Consider the following 24,227-nt stretch of genomic DNA (forward strand, 5'->3'; position numbering starts at 1 on the left):
GAGGCCTAATGGCTTGGTCGTGAGGCCCATGTTGATGGTCGCCATCATAGCTGATGTAGATTGTTGCGGAAGCGTAAAATTAATGGAATCCACCATTGTTATTAAACTAAACTAATAAAATAAACTGATAAAATACGTAAATAAACTGATAAAGTAAAGAACAAAACGACAAACTGATTAATAATAAACTCGATTGATAATATTCTCTGATCTGATTAACAAAGACAAACTCTGACGTCCTTTTATAGGAACTTAGACACTTCTAGATAGACTCGAACTAGGATTCCTAAATATCAAAGATACTCAAACATAGAAACTTCTAAACCTAGACTTAGTAGGAAATACTCAAACCTAACCCTAATGGTCTCGGTCGTGAGGCCCAATGGCTTGGCCATGACTCCATGAGGCCCATGTTGATGGCCGCCATCATGCTCCTAAACCAACGGTATTTTTTTTTTACTTTGTTTTGGGTCTTGAATTAAAAAAGACAAATTGAGGAAGAAAAGAAAAGACCTTAAGAAGAGTAATGCTTCAGTGGCAGAATATCTGATAGAACGAAAACAAATATCATGCTCATTATCGTCAATTCATGATAGAATCCGTCAGATTGGCTTCACAACGTCTGGATTCAGACTATGATCAATTTGCAGGGGCACTTAGAGTAAACAACAAGCGTCTTACACTAGCACAACTGAAGTCTAGGTTAAGAATCAGATCAAGACGCATATTATGTAGAAGGACACATTAGAAACAGTTTCATAGAAACAATGTCAAACCATCACCAACTTACTACAAGAATCAATTTTACATAAAGAAAGGAACTCCAAACTTACTACAAGAATCAATCTTACTTAAAGAAAGAAACTCCAAACTTAATACAAGAATCAACCTTACGTAAAGAAAGAAACTCCATGCTTAATACAAGAATCAACCTTACATAAAGAAAGAAACTCCAAACTTACTACAAGAATCAATCTTAAATAAACAAAGAACATCTCCAATGCAAAACTCAACCTTCGAAACTCGGAGTGCGCCACGTAAGATTTTTGGAGTTTTTTTTTTGTTAAAAATCTTCTCCAATACAAAACTCAACTAAGATCTCAAAGATGACGTGTCGAGGATGGAATAGAAATATCTCAAGAGGACACTCTATTTCTAAAGTGTCCTCTTGAGATATCTCTAATTGTCCAAATCATTAATATTTGAATTTTAACCAATAGAAATCAAGTCTTCTATATTTTCAAAATAACTAATTATTTCTTTACAAAAATATCAGTGTCACATAAGAAAATAAACACAAGTTTAAAGTTTTGCATTGGAGACAAAAAAAATTGAGGATCTCTATTTCCGCCGCCTTGGAGTGAGAATCTCAACTGAAACTTAACACTTAAGACAAATAGAGATTTTTTTTTTTTTTTTGAGTTTTGCGTTGAAGATGCTCTTACTACAAAAAGCAATCTTAGATAAAGTAAGAAATTCCAACCTTAGATTCACATCCTGGAACTATACAAATATTAAATAACAAATGATTTTGATTTTTTCTTGGTCCCATTGCTATGTGCAAAAGATGGGGCTATTCAACATAGAGGGTTGATGCTATGCCCAGCCGAATCTCGACCCAGATACTTGGCCGGCTCAGAAAATAATCACTTGAAAGAGAAAATAATCACCATCGTGCTAATATCAGAAATATCTTCACAAAGACAATTGTAAACCATTAGAATAAAGAAAAAAGAGAATAAAGTCATGTGTCAATGAAGAGAGAGAGCTCTTTAAAAAAGAGAATAGTTCAGCAAATGAGACTCATTATCCTTACTGAGAGAGAGAGAGAGAGAAAGAAAGAGAATGACAACAGTTGAAGGTCTTGTAGTTAATGGTGTAACAGAAATCTTGAAGAAACTGGTGGGTGTCATCTCAGATGAGATTAGTCCATTTTGGAAGGTGAAAGGTGATCTGAAAAATCTCGAAAAAACACTTGAGATGATTTTGGCTGTAATATCTGATGCTGAGAATCGACAAGTGAATGAAAATTCAGTCAAGCTTTGGTTGAAACGCCTCAGAGATGTCGCTTATGATGCTGACGACGTGCTCGACGAGTTTGCCTACGAATTAATGCGTCGAGATCACACTAAAAATCATATTATGAACTGTTGTAAGCGAGACAAGGTAGGCAATTATTTACTTTCAGTATGCAAAAACATCTCATTTGATTACCAGATGGCGACTAAAATCAAAACTATCAACACAAACTTAGATGCTCTTGCCAAAGATATGGCTAGCTTTGGATTCAACCAGTTGGGTAGTGGTACTAGTATTAGTGATCATCTTCAATGGGACGGGCAAAACAACACTGACTCCTACGGAGACGATTCCGAAATTAATGTCGAAAGGGAGAATGATATATCCCACATAGTTGACTTGCTGATTAAATCACATGATGATGAAAAAGTTTCAGTCATATCCATTGTGGGTATGGGCGGGATTGGAAAGACAACACTTGCTCAACGAGTATATAATGACGAGACTGTAACCAAATACTTTGACTTAAAAATATGGGTTTATGTCTCAGATCGTGATATTGTTGTTGATAGAGTTTCAAAAGATATCCTTGGCTCAGTTACTGGATCCACTTCTGACACACCAACTACTGATGTGTTGGTACGTCGACTTCGTGAAAAGTTGAACGGTAAGAGATATTTGTTAGTCCTCGATGATTTTTGGGACAAAGATATTGGAAAATGGGCAGGTCTTAAAAGTCGGTTGGTAGTTGGTGCTCAAGGGAGCAAAATTTTAGTAACTACACGAAGCATTGAGGTTGCATCGAACATTAGGGGAGCGATTTCTCCATACATTTTGCAACAAATTTCGGACGAGGGTTGTTGGTCTATTATCAAACACCGAGCATTTTCTCCTGGTGGAGCACGGGAGAGCTCAAATATGATAGATCTTGGAAAAGGCATAGCAAGTAAATGTGGCGGTGTTCCCCTTGCAGCACAAACACTAGGAAGTTTTATGCACAACAAAAATCAACAAAAGGATTGGGTGAAAATAAAAGAGATGCCCATAATGACAATCTTAGAAAATGAAAGTAGAATAAAGGAAATACTGAAATTGAGTTACGATCATTTGTCGCCCAGACTAAAACAGTGTTTCTCTTATTGTACAATATTTCCAAGGGGATGGGAATTGGAAAGAACAACTATGGTCCAGTTGTGGATAGCAGAAGGGTTTGTTCCATCACTGACGAAAGAAGAAGGAAAGAAATTTTTTAATACTTTGGTAAACAATTCATTACTCCAAACTCATCCGCCAAAACGATATAAAAAGTACAAGATGCATGATCTTATATATGAGCTTGCACAAAGTGTTAGTGAGAATAATGAGTTCTTAAATGTGAAGGTGAGTGAAATGGATGCCATTTCTAACAAAGAAGTTCGTCATCTAGGGGTTAATTTTGACGAGAAAGATATTTCAACAACATTTCCAAAGAAACTGCATACTTTTCTTACCATCGGAGCATATGATCCGTGGAGATCTAATTGTGTTTTTAGTAATAAGTACTTACGCGTATTAAGTCTGATGCATCCAATGGTTACGAGTCTTTCTTTTGCCAAATTGAAACACTTGAGATACCTTAACCTCTCATACTGCGGACTCCAAGTACAAGATTTGACTATCGGTGCTCTATACAATTTGCAAACACTCCTACTAGAAAATTGTTGGAATCTTGGAGGTCTCCCTAATGACATAGGAGCATTAAAAAAGATAAGGCATCTTTCTCTTTATGCATGTTCAGAAGTTGAAGAACTGCCCATGTCTATTTGTACCTTGACTAACTTGCAGTATCTATTCCTCCATTGTACTAAATTAGAAGGGTTACCCAGTGACATTGGAAATTTGAAAAAACTGAGAATTCTTGATCTTTCTAGTACTAAGATAGACAAATTACCGGACTCCATTTATAACTGTCATGATTTGGAAGTGTTGAATGTTGGTGGTTGTAAAAATCTTAGTGAGCTAAGGAAAGAGTTGGGAGATTTGAAACATTTACGTGTCCTAAGTATTTCTCAGACAAGGATACAAGATTTGCCTGACAGTATTACTGGATTGACGGAATTGACCAAATTAGATTTTCGGTGGAGCAGCTTAGAAGTATTACCAGACAGGATTGGAGATTTGAAACTTAGGAAACTCAACCTGGAAAATACTAAAATCAGATTGTTACCAGAGTCATGTACTAGTACCAGGGGGCTATGCAATCTGGAGGAAGTAAATCTGGGGAACTGTCAGCTTCCCAAATACATAGGAAATTGGACCAACCTGAGAAGTCTTACATGGCCCGAAAACTGCACCATCGGAACAATGCTAGGTATGGATCGCCTAACTCGTCTTGAAAGATTAGATAGGTATGATGTGAGTGGATCACATTGTGCTGCTGGTGGCGGTGGTATTGGAGACCTTGGAGGTCTAAACCTCATTGGTGGTGAGTTAACGATCAATTGTTTGAAGAGGGTAAGAGGTGGTGGAATAGAGGAAGCCAAACGAGCAAATTTGAGGGAAAAATCATATATTACCGGTTTGACACTAAACTGGCAGGGTCCTCGTTCAGATATTGATGATAATGATGTTGACGAAAACAGACATTTGGATGAAGACGTACTGGAAGGCCTTCAACCTCATTCTAATCTGAAGATAATGAGTTTTGATGGCTATAAAGGTTTGAAATTTCCATCATGGATGACTACTAATACGTCATTGTCTCTACCAAATTTGTTGGAGCTAAAACTGCGAAACTGTAACGGAATTCAACAACTTCGAGGCCTTGGTCAACTTCGTCACTTGAAAAAACTTACTTTACTTGATATGGACAATTTAGAAGAATGGATTGAGGAGGATGAGGCATCTATTGCAGCAGAATCCACCAAACTTTCGCGGCATTCTTGTTATTTTCCCATGCTTGTTGAGTTGGTCATTAGATTTTGTCCAAAGTTGATTACAATGCCAACTAATTTTCCCTGTCTTCTGGGGCTCACCATTGAACAAGTCAATGCCAAGCTATTGAATATCAACAACATCACTTCTCTGCACCAGCTTTGTATAGTGAATCTTCCACAACTTGAGTTTCTGCCGCGCCAGATGTTACATCCTAGACTTAAGTCTCTCGTGGTTAAAAAGTGTCCTGATTTCCAAGGTTTCCTTCCACATATACAAGACGTTGACTTACAAGCCATTGATAGGTCATGCAGTATAGAGATTGAATGGTTACATCCTAAATCTGATAGTACAAAGAAGGTTCTTTCAAAGCTGCATGTTCGGAGCAGATTGCGGCGTAGACGTATTCCAACAAAATTGGAGATTTGAAACTTAGGAAACTCAACCTGGAACATACTATGCAATTCAGAGGAAGTAAATATGGGGAACTGTCAGAAACTGCACCATCGGAACAATGCTAGAAGAATGGATTGAGGAGGAGGCAGCTCTTGCAGCAGAATCCACCAGAGTTTCGTTCTTCTTATTTTCGAGGCTTGTTGAGTTGGTCACTAAATTTGGCCCAAAGTTGATTACATTCTCAAGGAGCTTACCATTGAACAAGTCAATGCCAAAGTATTGAATATCACCGACTTGACTTCTCTGCAACAGCTTGATATTACATCCTAGACTTAGGATGCTCTAATTTCCAAGGTTTCCTTCCACATTTACAAGACATTGATTTACAAGCGCCCTTGAGAGCATGTAGTTTTATAGATATTGAATGGTTGCATCCTCAATCTGATAGTACATCAAAGATATTGAAGCAGAGTATGCACAGTATATGGAGAGACAGGTGCGTCTTATTTACTACTTTCCTCTCTTACTTTTACTAGTTAATAGGTTGTTGCTTCATCATGTTTTATTTTTCTTTATTAGGCGCAGAGACTGATCAAGAATGAGGCATCTGTGATATGCAACTAACACAAAGCCAAATTGAAGAAATCGAAGACATTGATGTCAGAGTTGAATTTCCTATTTTATTTGAGATGCTATAATTATGTCCATCTAATGATTTAACAGATCAGAGTGCATTATGAAAGTGATATATTATTTATGAAACATACATTTGTAATATGTTGTGAAACTATATATCAACCATAGTACCGAAATAAATTCCTACAAGTGAATGAAGATCAACTCCATCTACCCTTAAAGTATAGTCTTCCAAGGAATGATGTTGTTTGGTTCAATACTATTGAATGATGGATTGGGAACGGTAGCTTCGGAAGTTAGTGCATTATACGCTGCTAAGGATATTCTGGATGCTCTTCGAAGCAAGCACCATGTTTTTTTGATATAGATAAGCGGGACAAAACCCAAAAACGTTACAAGAAATATGCCGAAATCAAACAAAAAGGAAAAAGATAATTACAAATAATTTCACCCCACCCTTTCCTTAACCGCACCGTTCCTCTCGTATCCATACTTGACATCCAGATACGTCTCCATTTCCTAACTTCATTTTCGATAAGAAATCGACTGCTTGATTCGTTTCTCGATATCATGTGTTTGACTACACAACTGTCGAAGCGGTCTTTTAGGCGTTTTACCAACGCCCATATACAAAGTGCCTTCCGCCACACCTTTGGAATAGCCTTCGCAAAAAGATCCCTGATGTTAGAAGAGTCAACCTCTACCTCGCTGTGACTAATCCCTAAGTCAGAGGCCAATTTTAGGCCCAATTTGACTCCTTGAAGTTCATGTATGAAAATAGTCTGCTTCTCTACCCTTTGCTGTGACTGCCTTTCTCGCCTCCCCTTCCGAATTTCGTATTATTGCCCCATAACCAGCACTCTCTTTATCTAGAGCTCCATCCGTATTAAGTATAAACTTCCCTGGACTAGGCCTGCTCCACCAACACGTCTGGTGGGACTTGTGAGCCAGTGGAATCGGTAAATTCCACCGTTCAATAGTACAACTGTTTTCTTTCTCTCCACAGTAGTTCCATTGGACGCTGTTGGTGGGTGCAGTTCCGTTGACCCACTTGTGACCTGGAAACCCACCATCTTAGTGTCCATTCAAACCCAATTACCAACATGGCAGAGTTCAATCCTACCTAAAAACCCTGAGATATTTTTCCCGATTACAGTTTCCTCCCGATCTGTAGGATTAATTTTTGTTTCATGATATCATATGTGATCTTAAACTTTGTCAGGTTCGACTCGTAGAAGATGATCCAATGTGTATCACATTCCTTGAGGTATATGAGTTCAACAGTGCTCGGAACAATCGAGAGGCTGGTCTCCCTATCATCCATTTCAAGGAACAACTAGACCATGTTATATCTGGTCTCATATCATCAGAAACAGTTTCGGATTTTCGACTTCAAACATACACTGACATAACAACGAATCTAGTAAACGAAACCGTATTTTCTCATTACATGCACAAGACTCTTATGAGCAATAACCATCTCTGGGCTTTCAAAAAGCAATTCTCTATTCATATTGCACTATCCTGCTTCATGTCATTCATTCTAAAAATTGGTGGAAGGTCCCCGGACAAGATTTTACTTTCTAAGAACACCGGCAAAATATTCCAGACTGATTTCCGTCCAGCTTATGACGAAAATGGGATGATCAAGTTTGACGAAAATGGGATGATCATCTAAGCACCAATTCATGAATTCTAAGTTTGTGATAATATTAAATCCGAACATCAACCTTTGGGAGCGACTTTTTGTGACCCTGAAAGACACCAACTTTCCTTGTTGATTTATTTTTTTCCTTAATAAATTTGAATAATAAAAAAAGGTCAAACACTTGTCTTGCATAGAACTATATGTAATGAACAACATATTTGGATAACAAATTACATAGGGTTGTTGATCTAATTTTGAGATTCTATCATTTTTTGCACTGTCATATCTGTACTGATATAAAGATAGGTAACAAGTATAAACTATTTTTCATCGGTAAATCAGCTCAAGTATATCTAGATTTGATGGCAGCAGAGATTATCTTTATCATTTAGCAGCACATTGGAAAACATTGCCAAAATTGTAGCATATGTAAACTAAAGGGCCAACCCAGCTAAATCACATTTACGAGACGGCCTTCATGTTAGACTACTTTGACAAGAAATTCGTGAGGAGAAACAAGAAAACGAGATGCAGATGGCAGATAGCTCTACATCAAATGAGAAACTCGATAATACCGTATACCTCCTCTCCTGTACCAAGAGTTCTTGCACTGGGCTTTATGCGACAGCTATACATAAATTCTGCAAATAGGGAAAAAAATGAATAAATGCAACCACAGATCTTAACTTTTGCAAAATTACTCATAAAAATACACCAAGTATTTAGGAAGGTGTCTTCAAATCACTACCAGAGTATCCTTGAGTTGCATGGGCAAGTTTATGGTATTGGAAACCAGGCTCTAGGTTTTCTTGTGCAAGAACGATATTTAGAATTTTCTTCTGAATTTGACCGAAATCGTCGTCATTCTACATATGAAGGACGGTTGGCACCTCAAAGTGAAGTCATTCTGAAATAGGGTTGGGACCACCTCAAATTATAAGACATGTGAATAGTTTTGACTGAATGTTAATGGACCAAATTACATAGGCATGAATGTTTAACTTAAAAGCACAAGTTCTTTACTTATGGTTTCTACTAATTGTTTCTTGGTTAATACAGATTATCAGAAGCACTTTAAATCAGGATTAGTAATCACCAATATTCAGTTATTTCAATTGTGGTATCGAGTCAGGGTCAAAATTGTATTTATTTGTAAATGGGTGAAGAGGGCAACTACTTTATTTATTTGATATGTATTTAGGCTGATTGATTCGAGCCGTGTTAATTGATATAATTGTGCATCAATACGACACCATTAGTGGATTTGACGTGAGCTTGAAGTTGCAACTTGTTTTTCTTTTGTTTGAGGGGACTCAGTGTAGAAATTATGTATGAACAAAATCAGTGTAAGAAAAATGATTAATTTATGTTATTAGTAAATGACATAGTAAACGTGCAATTGGGAAAGCATGGGTTTAATTGATTGACATCGAGCATGAGAAGAACTTAACGATGAATATTTTACCTTGGAGTAGGAACAGATTCAATATGGTATTGAATATTATGATATGTAGCCGATTGTTACGACGCCATAAAATTAGTAATTACTTGCTAACCCGTTCAATTTTTCAATTGAGTCTGACATGTCTGCTTCATATTCATCTGTGGTTCAATGCCGAAGATTTTCTGAAGTAGTTGCATGTTATGCTTCTCAATTTTGGATCTAATGACATTTGGTTGAAGAACACCTGAAATGATGTAGCATGGTGAGAATTAAACTTATAATGTGATTATAGTTATACTTGTTGAATAATAAAATGGGATCAATTTTATTGTAAGTACAGATGTAATTTGACTATTGATTGAATCTCTAGACAAGAACTTGATTCTTAAATACCTGTAACATCATTAGTAATTGAGGTACTGCCCATTCCTGTTGGCTGCTTTCACCTTCAAGGTTGTACGAATTATATACAGAGAACAAGAATCAAAAGAATGAAACTAACTTTGTCCAGTTGAAGTGGAGAGGGTTGTAATATTTCTTTTTAATTTTGGATAAACAAAGTGAAGATATCGATTAAATAGTTGTTAATAAATTAACAGAAAGAAGTACAATGAGCTTATATTCCCATATCAACAGTTTCACGAACCTCATCATAGCAACTTATATAGACCAATATATTACTTTCCTGTATATAATGGATACACATATACCTGTCCTATAGTAGTTTTGTTTTATTAAGCTTCATCATCGCATACACATCAGGTATCCACTTTGACCTGCAAGGTGTAGAAAATGTGAAGATATGTTTACAATAATTTTTGCCTCTTTTGCAATCCTTGACCTGGACGAGCTATTTATAAATATCAAAAGTATATATAATCGGCATGAGCTACTAAATTCACTGTAGATTCCTTTTCATAACTATGTAATAGTAAATTAATCACGAATACATAATATCATTAAGAAATCGTATAAACTGCAATTCAATCAAAATGGAAAATGTTTCTAACAACTATAATAAAACTTCACTATAAACAACATTAGGGGTACCAAAAGTATCAGACTGTTCGGGTAGTAAAACGTGGACCCTACTACTCGCAGTGCATCTTGATAAAGCAACATACAATTGACCATGACTAAACACTGGAAAACGAAGGTCGATTCCAACAAATTTCACAGACTGACCTTGGGACTTGTTTATTGTCATGGCATACGCTACCCGTATAGGAAATTGACGTCTCACGAAGTGGATGCCCAAATCAGAAGATGTTGGTGTCAAAGAAATTCTAGGAATAAAAACCAGGTTGCCCGATTTATCTCCTGTTAATATTTTTGCTTCAATAACTCGAGGGGCACATCTAACCACCATCAATCTTGTACCATTACAAAGACCATCTTTCGGAGAAAGGTTTCTTAACAACATAATTGGACACCCAATTTTTATATCCAACTTGAATTCTGGAAATCCAGGAGGATTAAGGGAGTTAAGGAACTCGGGTGGGTAGCTGACATTAGAGGAATAATTTGTAACTTCTGTATCAATCATCTTGTCAGCTGTGAGATAAGTGATAGTCTCTCCAGAAAAAATGTTTAAAGCTGCAAGATTGATGGCTGATACATCTTCGTTTTGCGCAGATAAGATGGTTCTTTGTGTAAGGTAATCAGGGGGAACATTTGTAAGTACACCTAACTCTGGATAGATTTTTGTAATCAGATGTAACAGAGAGGCGCATCTGTTAATCGAACAAGGCAATTGTATATTTTCCGATGGTGTTGTTCCAACCTAAAAATTATAGAGTATATGTATATAATCAATTATCATGTTTCTTACATCATAAAAATAAAAAAAATATTTAAGTGTGATTATCGAGACATAACGAAGATGTACCTCTTGTAGGAAAGTTTGAAAGGAAATACTCCCCGGATCATCTAAATCAAGTCTCATGTTTTGGGAGAGAGTTAAGACTTTAATGTGTATCCAAAGGGGAGACTTCCTTAATGAGGCCCCTACAATTTCCTCTCTAACGCCTTTTAGAATAACGGGTAGAATTTGTCTAAAGTCACCTCCAAGAACTACTGTAATTCCCCCAAACGGTCGATTTGAATCTCGAATATCTTTAAGTGTACGATCAACTGATTCTACACAATATCGATGTTGCATTGGAACCTCATCCCATATGATCAACTTTGTTGCTCTAAACAAGTCTGCTAGTGGGGTTTGTTTGCCAATGTTGCAAATAGAGTCTTCATGGACATCTAGAGGAATGCGAAAGGTCGAATGAGCTGTTCGCCCTCCAATTAACAATAAAGATGCAATACCAGATGAAGCAACAGTTATAACTATACTACCCTTCAGTCGACAGGAAGTCGCAACTGTATTGTACACAAACGTTTTCCCAGTTCCAACAGGACCATTTAGGAAAAAAACCGAACCTTCGTTATGATATACAGACCTTGTTATTAACTCAAAAGCGGATCGTTGTGCTTTATTGAGACGATCAATTTTAGCTGATAAATCGAACTCATTTATTGAGTTTTGTAGTTGTAAGTGCTCCCATATTAATCTATTCCCCAATACTTGATTCCAAATTTGCTGAGGTTGAGGCATGGAGGGAAAATCTTTTTTAAGGTCCTTACCAGATTCAAAAAGGAGTTCATTGAGGAAGTATAATCCTAAATCAAGTATTTGGGCCTCTGTTGGATTTTCAATTCCATGTTTAGTACGAATGATATATGGAATATCATCACATATTAAGAGTGCAAACTTATTCCACAAATCAGCAGGATTCAAAGGATTACACTCCAATAAAATGATACAGAATAGTCTTCGCAACTGGTAACCTGTTTTCATCAATGCAGCTTCTTCTAAACATTGTATCCACTCGGCATCATCTTCTAAGAGTCCATGGGCCACACATGCTAATTTGAATGTATCATATAAAACATCGTTGAAAGTGCGTAAAGATTCGAAAGAAGACGGGCCAACGACAACTGTTAATAGCAGCCGTAAGTAGAATCTTTCCCCAGTATTTGGGCTTACGAAATACATTCTCCCTATTGCAGAACCTTGTTTCCGTTTAGGCCAAAACTTCGCATCTCTATCCCAAACATAGTGTTGTGGAAAATCTTGATATGTGTAATTTCTTGCATTTTCATCCGTAGAACATTTGATGAAATATGACATTAAAGTAGACATTTGTTGTGCAGCTCTATACTGAATGACGTCAGGAGGGTCTGCTGGGTTAAAAACAACATGATGCATACCTGGTAGATGCACCGCTAGACGCACGACATTTGGGTATTCTTCATGTAACAAATGACCAAATAACCTCCAAGCTGCTTCAGGTGGGGCAATATACCGTGAATCCAGGTATTGCTGAATTTCGTCTGCTGCTCCCACAACCATTGTTGCTCTATCGTGACCTTTGTATATATATTTGTGAATATATTTGACACATCGAACACTTGCACAAATTTCAACATTAATGTGACAATCAAATTGTTTTGAAAGACGCGGGATGTAGGGAACAACATTCCTATTATCAACCAGGTGTCCCCTGACAGTATATGATTGTCCATCGTTGGGACGACGATATATTGGATATCCATCTTCTCCGAGGGTCGTTTTATCTGTGAAATTGCGAGGATAACCTTTTGAGCATTTTCCATCAATCATACATGGGGAAGTAGGCCTTTGCTGACCACAGGGACCATGAACCATACAGTTTTTAACTGTTTCAAATAGTAATGGATTGTTTTGCTTTGAAGGGAATTCGGCAGAAACAATTCGATCAACCTGATCTGCAATATGAATTTTATATGACTGCTCGAGAAAAATGAGGGAATGCATATGGGGTAAACCACGTTTCTGAAACTCAATTGTGTAAACATGGGCAACTGATTTGCCAAAGACACATTCTTTTTTTATAACGTCCATTAATTTTTTCCTCTTGAGTTCAAAGACCCGGACAACCAAATCTGGGCGATCCACCGCATTTTGATTAGGTAATAAAGCAGATGTTATCTCTGGCCATTTTGGATTTGCAGTCATTGTTAAAAATATATCAGGATGGTGGTGGTAACGTGTTATTGCCATTGAGTCTTGATATATTTCAAACAAGTGTCGACTACTCCCTGTGAAGGATGATGGCAATATGAACTTACGACCCAGTTGATCCGGACGTATTCCATCTTCAGTTATATCAGTAAGACCATTATAAAGTTCAGACCGTAGTTGACCCTGATGATGTCTAATATACATCAACCTATTTTGCTCGGTTGACGCCCAAGCATCGACCAAAAATTCTTGAAATAAGTTACCTGCCCTTAATATTGATGAGTACTCATTCTGACGTTCGAAGAGACGGTAAGAGTAAAATTGCATCTGCGTCAATCGTATTTTGCTAACACGATTCTTCTTTGGATCCCATTGTTTCAAATCTGGGTCCCAGCCTAACTCTCCAAATGGAAATAGTAAGACGTAATGTAAAGGCAAGTAAGCTGGATGACATTCGGATATCCTAAGTAATTCGGTTGACCCTTTTAAATGAAGTACAATATCCCTTGACGAAGCTTTTTCAGAACCATCACCCGGTATTATAACTGCAATCTCATTTGATGTAGGCAAATTGTAGAGCCGTCTGTCAGTGGATGGATTGTAATGCAAGTGAACATGTAAATGTTGGTCAGAAGAATTCATCTCTGATAAGATCTCATAGGCCTGACAATATTTACTATAAAATGCATTGTGAAGGAGGATAGTGTCTTGAATAATACTAAGGATAGCAACATCCAGATCAGCATTTCTCTCGCCACGGATCTGTAATGCAGTTGAAGGATCATAAATATAGAGCTGAGCATAAGAGGCCGGAGTTTCATTCGCCGGTAAGAGTGAACTAGTCCTGTGGCGTAATTCTCCGTGTATAGTGAATGAATATGGACCCCGACCGGGTAGAATTCTTGATTCTAAAGTGCATCCTAGACTTGTGAAAGCATTTGCGGCGTTGTAACGCCGAATGTCACGTCGAAACGAGGTTGACATTACATCATCTTCATCATACAACGCTTTCAGTGCCAATGGTGGTTCTCGTAGCAATGGGAGACGGATTTTTCCTTGCAAACAACATGTTCCGAATAATGGTCTTGATAAAGAAGATTTCTGCAATCTTTCATCTATCCAATGTAGTGCTTGACAGTGAGGACAAACAGTCTCCATTGCTCCTAAGAAGTGGCGGTCAATGGAGATTGTACTGCTTACATCTACAGGTGAAGTTGTATGTGCGTTCGACCTCTCACATTCCATGGAAACTTGGTTATTAGGTGTGACAACACCAGTTTGTTGAGGCAATATTTTCGCACGCTTCGATATATTTGTACAATGGAACGACGTACTGGGTGTCTAATATATGGAAAATATATAGAAGATATCAATATAGATATAATTGGTTGATGTATATATATATATATGCATAATGGAACTCATAAATGATGAGAGGACAACAATAAGAGATAATTAACCTCATGAACATGTGTTTGGGTTGGTGTAGGTGGTACGGGTTCATGAAATACATCAATAGGTCCCGGCAGAGCTTTTCTGTTATATTGGGAGGTTAATCGTTCCCTGTTGCGACGCAAGCATTGAGCTATGCTGCGATTCTGTTAGAATAAGAAGGAAATGAAATTGACAAGGCCATAATTGTCTAATAATCAATATTGGAAAATATGGATGTGGGATTAGGTAAATCGCAGTAAGGTAGGAAATGTTTAGTTTAATAGTAAGACAATCTATAAACTGGTTAACTTAAAATGATATAAAAGTATCATTTAATTTGGTCTTATCTTTCAATCGTAAAAAATAGCAATAGTTAAAATTAAAATATTTAATGAAGTTGTAAATATTTCAAAACTAACCTCATTTGCATATGCATTATTGGGGAGTGTTGCGTGTTGAATGGGTACGGTTGAACTTGTATCATATATTCTCAAAGGCCGTAAAGGTGTTGTTTGTATGAAGTTAAAGGGGCAGTTCGACTGTTCCTGTAGAATGTGACTTGATAGTTACGTAACATGAAGCGCAAAGTAAGTGGGGATATCATTTGGGAATGTTGAAATTTATTTGCAAGAACGAAATAGTATTATTCGAACCAACCGATGTTGAAGTAATCAGCTATTTAGGTTGGAATAGTGAAAACTAAGGTCAAGTAAGACTTAGTAAGGAAGGGAAAAAATATTGACATACATTAATAGGTATCACCAAAGCTTTTCCTTTATTGTTGCGTGTTAGTTGCTCCCTCTCACGACGTAGGTGATGACTTGCACTGGATTCCTAGAAAATAAATAAATGTAGTTAGAAAATAAATAAATAAACGAAGGAAGTTAAAAAAAACCATATACCAGCTATATAACATACATTCTTTGATATATTAGACCATCCGTGCAATCTGTCTTCTTTCAATTGCAAACTCAAATGGTCTAACATCATTAATCAAATTTAATTCATTTATTTTCATTTAGCTATATTCAGGTTAGTTCTCTTTGGTTTAAACCAGCTACCTGTAATGGTCATTTGGTTACTTCCTTTTATTTAATGCTATTATGTTTGTGTTCTGTTTCTATCTATTATGAGCAAAATAAGTTCAGCCTAGCTGTGGTGGTGTTTTCATTTTCTTGAATGTGCTTCCTTCATGTTGGGTAGAGCTTTGACTTCCGTATCCTTAAGGAAACTATATAGGCGATATGTGGGTAGAAAGAGGTGAGTTGGAGAGAGAGAGAGAGAGGTGAGTTGGAAGAGAGAGAGGTGAGTTGGAAGAGAAAGAGGTGAGTTGGAAAGATAGAGAGGTGAATTGGAGAGAGAGATGGGTGAGTTGTAGAGAGAGATGAGGTGGAGAGAGAGAGGGGTGAGGTGGAAATAATGTTTTTTAAATGTTTTAAATTTAAAATTAAGAAGGGTAGTAATGACATTTACTTGAAAATAGGGGGTCATATTTGAATTTACGAAAAAAAGGGGCCATAAAGGAAGCTGGTCACAAAGTAGGGGGCCATATAGGAATTAACTCTTTTTTTTTTCTTTTTTTGTCGAGGGGTCTAGTCTCTCTTTGAATCAAGGAAAATGACACTATCACGAGCACGTTTTCCGACAGATCTCAATAAAGATCTAGCAAGAGAAAATTAAAATCTGGAGAAAGTTTCACTAGATCTTGACCAACACATCACCCAACCAAGATTTGGTTGGGAGACCTGTGAATTAAATCTTGAGAGAAAATTAAAATCTTTAAAAGCTTTAGAGCCTTCGAGATGGGAGCTTCTATTAAAGGAGTCTATGTTTAGTGTGACTAATTTAGCTTAAACGAGCGTATATGTGAAAAACAAAATTGTATAATGTATATCGTAGTCAACACTTGCTTGCACAAGTGTTTGAAAGTGTTGACACAAGCTCCAAAATTCTGAAAGTCTCAAGTTCGATCCTCAGACGAGGTGGAAAAACAAAATTTCCTTTGTAATAAAAAATACCACACTCGTTCGAAACGTTGATTGACCGCCCCTATGGATTAAATGCGTTTCTCCTAGATTCTTAATCAGAATTTTGGCCTAGAAGATTTAAGCACATGCTCTCTCATCAAATCGTCTTCAAAATCTCACTAATTTGAAAGCATCAGCACATGTTGTGTCATCAATGCATGAAAGCTTTAGTATTTCGTACATGTTTTTTTTTTAATATGGAATACAATCTAGGGTAGCATTACATGGAGTTGATATATCATTAAGATGTGATAAACATGACTCCGACCACCACCATTCCGACCACCACCATTCCGACCACCATTGCCACTTTTTTTTCTCCTATATCGGTCACTGTTAATCGGTCTCTCACTATCTCTCTCTATTGCTCTCACTATCTATGACTCTCGATCTCTCACTATTTCTCTCATTATTTCTCTCTTAATCTCTCATTATTTATTGACTCGATGCCACGACCTCATGGGCTTAAGAGGGAGTATCCAGACCCTGCACCAAAGGTGGTGGACAGAGTTTATGTCGTGTTATCAATGCATTGACTTATTGATGTAGTATTCAGTAGAGACTAATAACTCACTCAGCTCTCAGCTGTACACAACACTCCAATAATGCAACTCAAGTCGTATTTGCTGTTCTCCTAAATCAGATCTCAAATCTGACTCAATGTCTGAATGGTTAAATTTCTAATTGTTTATTGGGATCTATTTGATTTAGATGAGTCAGACTCCAACAATAAGGGAAAAGAACACATGAGAGAACTTTGAAATTCCTTTCTCTGAAGTAGATGATAAAATCTTAACCCAATTGGATGATCTGTTAAATGAACAGAGAGGAAAAAACAGCAGAAATGATCAAAAGCACAGAATAAAGGTAGGAATTTAAAGGATAAAAACAAACCATTACTTATTGACTTGAATGAAAAAAACATCATCATATAGGAGAGTTCACTTACTAAGAGGAGATATAAACTCAAAAACAAATCAACCAAACCAGAAATTCATAAAAGCAGGAGCATACTACTATCAGTTTAACAACATATAAAGTAATTATATGCATCTCACTCTCTCTCTCTCTCCCTCCTCTATCTTCAATATAGCATTCACTCTTTCATCTGATTCTTCAACTCGTTGGGCTGCTGCGATATCTGTCTGATATATTATCGACTCAGCCTTCATAAGTTTCTTCTCCTTCCTCGTATTCACCCTCTTCATCTTCCTCAACAGTTGCATCCTGGTATTGTTGATACTCAGAAACAAGATCATTCATATTACTCTCTGCCTCTGTGAACTCCATCTCGTCCATTCCTTCTCCTGTGTACCAATGCAAGAAAGCTTTACGCCTAAACATGGCTGTGAACTGCTCGCTCACTCTCCTGAACATTTCCTGGATTGAAGTTGAATTTCCAACAAAAGTAGAAGACATCTTTAGCCCAGTTGGTGGGATATCACAAACACTTGATTTCACATTGTTTGGGATCCATTCCACAAAGTAAGATGAGTTCTTGTTCTGAACATTTATCATCTGTTCATCTACTTCCTTGGTGCTCATCTTGCCTCTGAACATGGCTGAAGCTGTTAGGTATCGACCATGGCGAGGATCTGCTGCACACATCATGTTCTTGGAATCCCACATTTGTTGAGTGAGTTCAGGGACAGTAAGAGAGATGTATTGCTGAGATCCACGGGAGGTAAGTGGAGCAAACCCAACCATGAAGAAATGGAGACGCGGGAATGGGATTAGGTTAACAGCAAGTTTACGAAGATCCGAGTTTAGCTGTCCTGGGAACCTTAGGCAGCAAGTTACACCACTCATGGTTGCTGAGATGAGGTGATTAAGATCCCCAACTGCAATAAACAATAACGAGGATTCATAATTAGGTTAATGAACTTTTTTGATTGAAATTTAGGTGGTGTTGTTGAAGGGACACAATAGCCATTTCATGTTATCTTAGACAATTAGCTCTTTTTCCTCGAGATTTGTTTTATGTCTGACTCTCACATAGACTCAAAATCAGCATGAGGTCAGTCATTCAGAGATACAAGTCATAGAAAGAACAAACGTTATGAAATCTGACTCAAGTCAATTTAGATCTCTAATGGAAAGAAAAAGTGTACAAGTTAATTTAGTATTCAATACTTACAGCTTGGGGTGCTAAGCTTTAGGGTTCTGAAACAGATATCGTAAAGAGCTTCATTGTCAAGGACCATGCATTCGTCTGCGTTCTCCACAAGCTGATGTACTGATAGAGTTGCATTGTATGGCTCCACAACTGTATCAGAGACCTTTGGAGACGGGAAAACGGAGAAAGTAAGCATCATTCTGTCTGGGTATTCTTCTCTCATCTTTGATATAAGCAGAGTTCCCATTCCAGATCCAGTCCCTCCTCCAAGAGAGTGACATACTTGGAAACCTGACATACATCAATGGTGAAACACCAACTTGATCAACTAAGCATTGAAAACTTCTCACATAAATGAGTCACAGTATAAACAATGACAATTCATAATGACACAATCATGTGGAAAAGAAATACCCAAACTAGGTTGGATCTCCAAATGAATAAGTAATGGGGTGCTGTAAATAACAGAATTGAGTTTCCTTCAGATTATAAATGCTACTGAGACCATTACTACCCAACAATATTCAGATTCCTCTTAGCAGTGGAGTGTAGTAGAATACATAGATCTTCTCACCTAAGCCGATCTTGTAAGTTCAGTGTGTAGAAGAGCAATGTAACGATTGTAGAATACTAGTTTCATACAGATCGGATCATCCCAATTTAGTGCTAGTCTCTCAACCATTATAACCTCAATATAGAACACACATCACACAACTGAGTACGGCGACTCTTATCTAGATCTTGCAATTAAAAGGACAAAACACAAATATCGAAAGAGATCCATGTTCTATACATGAGAAATAGATAAATGCAATTCCATGATTCGACATTATTAGGTAAGATGAAATGAATCAGGAAAAAGTTAATGCATTTTGAAAAACAGAAATCATCCACAAAGATCAGAATCATCAGATCTAAAGTAAAATTGGGAAACTGAAGTTCGGATTTCAGATCATTAACAGATTAGAAATCTGTGACTCCAATGTCTTACCTGTCCAAATACCAAAAGATCCGAACATATAAAGCATTGGAGCACGAAAAGATCTTAATAACGTGGTTCAAAGAAAGTAAATCGAGCATAGCTAAGAACTACGAAATAAACACAACATCAAATTCTCAATCAATTCATCCTCATTTCAGGATAAATGAGGATAGTTCGAAGAAGAACTAAGTATATAAACAGATTGCAATATTTTTCATTTAAATTATAGATCAAGTAAGCATAAGACAAAGAAAGCTAGAGGCAATTCGATCAAATTTTAACAGAAACATAGATCATAATCAGATTAGACGATCCACTATAGATCATCGATTAGCATTAGAGATAATCAACAAAAGACAATTCGATCCAAGAAATTTAACATTTCAAAGGATCCTCAGATCAAAATCAGATCAGACGATCTAATACAGATCAATGAAGCATTAGAAAAGATGAATCAGAGAGGCATTTAGATCTAAGAAATCAATTTATAGAAGGATCCTCATTCATCAGATCATAATCAGATCACACGATCTGCTCATAATCATAGAAAATCAGATCATTCGTGATAAAGAAAAATTGAAACAAAATGAATCTAATAAGAGAAACTAAAATCAAACCTTGAAGACAATCACAATTCTCAGCTTCTTTACGAACAACATCAAGAACCGAATCAATCAACTCAGCTCCTTCAGTATAATGACCTTTCGCCCAATTATTACCAGCACCAGATTGACCAAAAACAAAATTATCAGGACGAAAGATCTGTCCAAAAGGACCAGATCTAATACTATCCATAGTTCCTGGTTCAAGATCCATAAGAACAGCTCTAGGTACATATCGTCCACCAGAAGCTTCATTATAATAAACATTAATCCTCTCTAATTGAATATCTGATACTCCTCCTTTGAATCTCCCAGTCTGATCAATTCCATGTTCATCACAGATCACTTCCCAGAACTTAGCTCCGATCTGGTTTCCACATTGGCCTCCCTGAACATGTAGAATTTCTCTCATTCTCGAATTAGGGTTTGGTTGATCTCTCTCTCTCTCTCTCTCTCTCTCTCTCTTGCTGTGAAATCTCAATTAGTATAGAAGATAGGCTTTATAAAGGAAACAAATCTAGAGAGAGAAAGAGAGAAGGCAATAATGGAGAGAAAATAAACGGGTGGTGGAGATATTTAAAGTGACGGTATGCGCGGGAATACGGACGATCCACCGATTATTAGAGAGAGAGGAGTAGGTACGCCCGGGTGTACACGTAAGGCATTAGACGGTTATTTCCGTCGTGGTTGTCACCACTCTCTCTCAAATGTTAATCTGCCTTCTCATCAAAAAAAAAAAAAAAAAAAAATGTTAATCTGCCTAACCGTCTCTATGCCCAAGAAATCTGTTTTTTTACTGTCTTTTTAAAAGTAACATTGGAAAAAGAAAAGAGTCCATCAATATAAGCCCAAAATGACGTTCGAAAAGGATTTACGGTCAAACCTTTCCGAAAAATAGGTTTTTAGTCCTTTTGCACTTGAGACATAATAACCCTTACTATATAATAACCACTTTCTCTCTCATCCTTTCAGATTTGGAAACCAAATCAAATCTGCCTCTTTTCGAATCAGATCAAGGACCAAATTTGTCTGGGATCAATTTAGCGTGATTTGGATACAAAACGTATATATCACTTGCTCTTACTTAACTTTCAAATTTGGAAAGATTATATTTTTCGGGATCAATTTAGCATGATTTGGGGTTTAATATACAAAGCGTATATATCGCTTTCTCTCACTTAACTTTCAGATTTGGAAAGAGTATATTTTCTGGGATCAATTTAGCGTGATTTGGGGGTTAATATACAAAACGTATATATCACTTTGTCTCACTTAACTTTCAGGTTTGGAAAGAGTATATTTTTCTGGGATCAATTTAGCGTGATTTGGGGGTTAATGTACATAACGTATATAACATTCTCTCTCATTTAATTTTCGTTTTTACTTATACATAACCAAACATCTTCTACAAATCATGAAACATGTTCATAAATTATGTACGATTTACGAACATTACAACAACATTTGTTTTCGTTTTTACTCATACATAACCACACATCAAATTCAAATTATGAAACAAGTTTGTAAATTATGTGTTGATTATGGCGAAGAAACCATCATTTGTCATGTATACAACATAATTTATCCAATGGTTCACATTATTTATACTAGAACTTAATGTTTTTTACACAGGTACACTGCATTATTTTCTCAACTATCTGAGTCATTCAACACACAGCAGTTACACGCTTTAAATCATTCTTGACAAACAAACTGAATCTTCACTGATGGAAATCGAAACAACTGACCAACTTCAGTAAATATTTTATCCCAACCATCAGATTTTAGTTTCGTAGTCTTACTTAGATTGGATGATTCTGTAGGAAACTCTACCAGTAACAACAAAACTACAAGAAGAAAAACATATACATTAGTCAACAAAACATATAATTTACCACAAACGACATGTATAATATAGTAAATTATGTATAATGTTTTATAAAATTCATCACGTGTTGGAGACAACAGAACTTTAGTTTGAATAACAAGACTACTGTTATGTAAAAAAAATATATGTAAAGTGCAATAAATGACATATAATTTTTGGAACATTACACACTGTTTACTTTCTGTTACAATAAAATTGTACGGAATCTTCACTGGTTCAAATGTGTAAAGCGCAATAAAGTACATATAATTGTTTGAATAATACACATTGTCTACATTCTGTTACGATAACATTGTACGGAATGTACTCTGGTTAAAATGTGTCATGTTCAATAAAGTACACATAATTTCGTATAAATTACACATCGTTTACATTCTGTTACAAAAAAACGCATGGAATCTTCTCTATATCAGAAATGGTACGACTACCGGATCTGATATCAAGAAATGTTCTGAACATCAAGATCTCTAAATCTAATGAAAAATAAAATAATACATGGATTCAAACATAACATAATCGAAGATAATGAATTAGTAAACAAGGATCTACATTAACATCATAAATCGGTTATGAAGATCTTAGAGAGAGAAAAATCATGAATAATGATGAATATTTGAAAAGATGATACAGAGATGAAATCGATTATACTGAAAATCATAAATATTTTTAAAATGATGATGAAAAACATTAAAAAGAAAGATTAAACTTGTTACTTGAACCTCATAAGCAACTGTTGATATTAACAATGGTACGAACCTGAATCTTTGATGATGTAAATCGAAATAAACGATGGAGTTTTCAGCTGGTCTAATGAAGATGAAGCTGATTTCGAGACTCAATAATGGAGGTTGAAAAGAAGATTTGGTTTTAGAGAGAGAACATTAATGGTTTCCGTTTTGGAGAAGAATGAAGATAAAGTTTCTGTTAATATGATCGTGATTGGAAAGAGAGAATGGGAGATAAAAATGGAAAACGGATATTTGGGGATTTTGAAGGAAAAGAAGTTTTTTTTTATGTAGAAGGTTAGATTAGGTATTATGATTTAATATGAATTCTAGGGATTTGTGTTTTCTCTAGAAATGGACAAATGGACTAGATATCCGTTTATGTTAATATTTTTGTTTATAAACCTATTTTAACATTAGAGAGGATTAGATCTGTATGTAAGGGTAGATTTTTGGACCATAAGCCCAAAAATTAAAAAGAAAAAACAGTTCAACATGTATATGTTTATGATATACGATCAATTTTAGCATTTTAATTTCATCTAAAAATACAATAAATATTTAAAATGCAATAACAATCATTATAACTGTTAATACTAAGAATAGTTTCAACCGTGAAACATATATAACATGGTGATATAACAATCATTTTATTGTTGCTTTTTCACTATGACAAAAAAAAAATCTTCGAAAATCATCTCTCTGGTTGGAGAACACCAAAATTAGTAAGTCCTTGGGCGAATTTCACATTAAGCCAAAACGAATCTCACTACAAAATGAATGCTCGAGCTAGAGAAGTTTCTTACCGTGGGCTAATGAATTTCAATAGGATAAATGGATAAGCAATATTATACTACTAACCACCAACTGCCGTCTCTTTCTCCTCCATTCTCTCTCCTAGTGGTGGGAAAAAGACTCGGAAGACCGTTACCGATCCGTTCCACCAACACAAAAGTGTCCATGGGCACCCGATGGTCATAACGGTCAGTGTCCGACCGACCAGAAAGAATTGGCGGGCCGTCACGGTCAAAATTTTATCCCGACTGACCACCCGCTAACCAACCGACCAATATGGCCCGTCCAAATACCCGACCGATACTAGTGACAGAATAAATCCGTCCTCACTTTTAAAGGTTATAGACCGTCGGATTTTATAGACTTACGATGGTCATTGGATATAGAAGACCAAACTGAATCCAAAGCCCAACTCTTTATAAATACTCCTTCAGCAACCTTAATTCTCTTTTCCTCCAAGGTCCAAGTAAGTAAGTAACCCTAAATACCTAACTTGAATGGTTGTCGACTACAAGTCTTGAGGCTCTTAATTTTCTCTCTGATTT

General features: G+C 36.4%; 5 protein-coding genes across 6 annotated transcripts; 1 reads left to right on the top strand and 4 right to left on the bottom strand.

Annotated features, from left to right (window-relative positions):
* Window positions 1-1,786: 1,786 nt before the first annotated feature.
* On the top strand, window positions 1,787-5,652 carry LOC147538638 (putative disease resistance protein RGA1). 2 transcript variants are annotated; one of them, XM_086643314.1, is made up of 2 exons: window positions 1,787-4,899; window positions 5,500-5,652. In XM_086643314.1, the coding sequence occupies exons 1-2, from the start codon at window positions 1,846-1,848 to the stop codon at window positions 5,530-5,532; spliced, it is 3,087 nt and encodes a 1,028-aa protein (XP_086499440.1). In that variant the 5' UTR covers window positions 1,787-1,845; the 3' UTR covers window positions 5,533-5,652. The 2 variants fall into 2 exon arrangements, with proteins under 2 accessions (XP_086499440.1, XP_086499439.1); XM_086643313.1 differs by lacking the exon at window positions 5,500-5,652 and having other exon boundaries at window positions 1,787-5,493.
* Window positions 5,653-7,774: 2,122 nt separating this feature from the next.
* LOC147538639 (uncharacterized) lies at window positions 7,775-15,534 on the bottom strand. The gene is made up of 7 exons (XM_086642985.1): window positions 15,466-15,534; window positions 15,295-15,381; window positions 14,967-15,092; window positions 14,574-14,711; window positions 9,450-9,832; window positions 9,078-9,300; window positions 7,775-8,253 (listed from the first exon to the last, which is right to left on the bottom strand). The coding sequence occupies exons 1-5, from the start codon at window positions 15,532-15,534 to the stop codon at window positions 9,815-9,817; spliced, it is 438 nt and encodes a 145-aa protein (XP_086499111.1). The 3' UTR covers window positions 7,775-8,253; window positions 9,078-9,300; window positions 9,450-9,814.
* Window positions 10,069-11,001, bottom strand: LOC147538640 (uncharacterized). The gene is made up of 2 exons (XM_086639974.1): window positions 10,945-11,001; window positions 10,069-10,839 (listed from the first exon to the last, which is right to left on the bottom strand). The coding sequence occupies exons 1-2, from the start codon at window positions 10,999-11,001 to the stop codon at window positions 10,069-10,071; spliced, it is 828 nt and encodes a 275-aa protein (XP_086496100.1).
* Window positions 11,016-14,358, bottom strand: LOC147538641 (uncharacterized). Its single transcript, XM_086639990.1, has 2 exons — window positions 11,068-14,358; window positions 11,016-11,021 (listed from the first exon to the last, which is right to left on the bottom strand). Exons 1-2 carry the CDS (start codon window positions 14,356-14,358, stop codon window positions 11,016-11,018), a joined length of 3,297 nt encoding a protein of 1,098 aa, XP_086496116.1.
* Window positions 15,535-17,448: 1,914 nt separating the features above from the next.
* Window positions 17,449-20,744, bottom strand: LOC147538642 (tubulin beta-7 chain-like). The gene is made up of 3 exons (XM_086639159.1): window positions 20,290-20,744; window positions 18,712-18,981; window positions 17,449-18,415 (listed from the first exon to the last, which is right to left on the bottom strand). The coding sequence occupies exons 1-3, from the start codon at window positions 20,684-20,686 to the stop codon at window positions 17,736-17,738; spliced, it is 1,347 nt and encodes a 448-aa protein (XP_086495285.1). The 5' UTR covers window positions 20,687-20,744; the 3' UTR covers window positions 17,449-17,735.
* Window positions 20,745-24,227: the final 3,483 nt, after the last annotated feature.

Source organism: Eschscholzia californica, unplaced genomic scaffold (assembly GCF_041429995.1).
Source record: "Eschscholzia californica isolate CP2 unplaced genomic scaffold, dmEscCali1.0.p SCAF_5, whole genome shotgun sequence".
Taxonomy (NCBI): domain Eukaryota; kingdom Viridiplantae; phylum Streptophyta; class Magnoliopsida; order Ranunculales; family Papaveraceae; genus Eschscholzia; species Eschscholzia californica.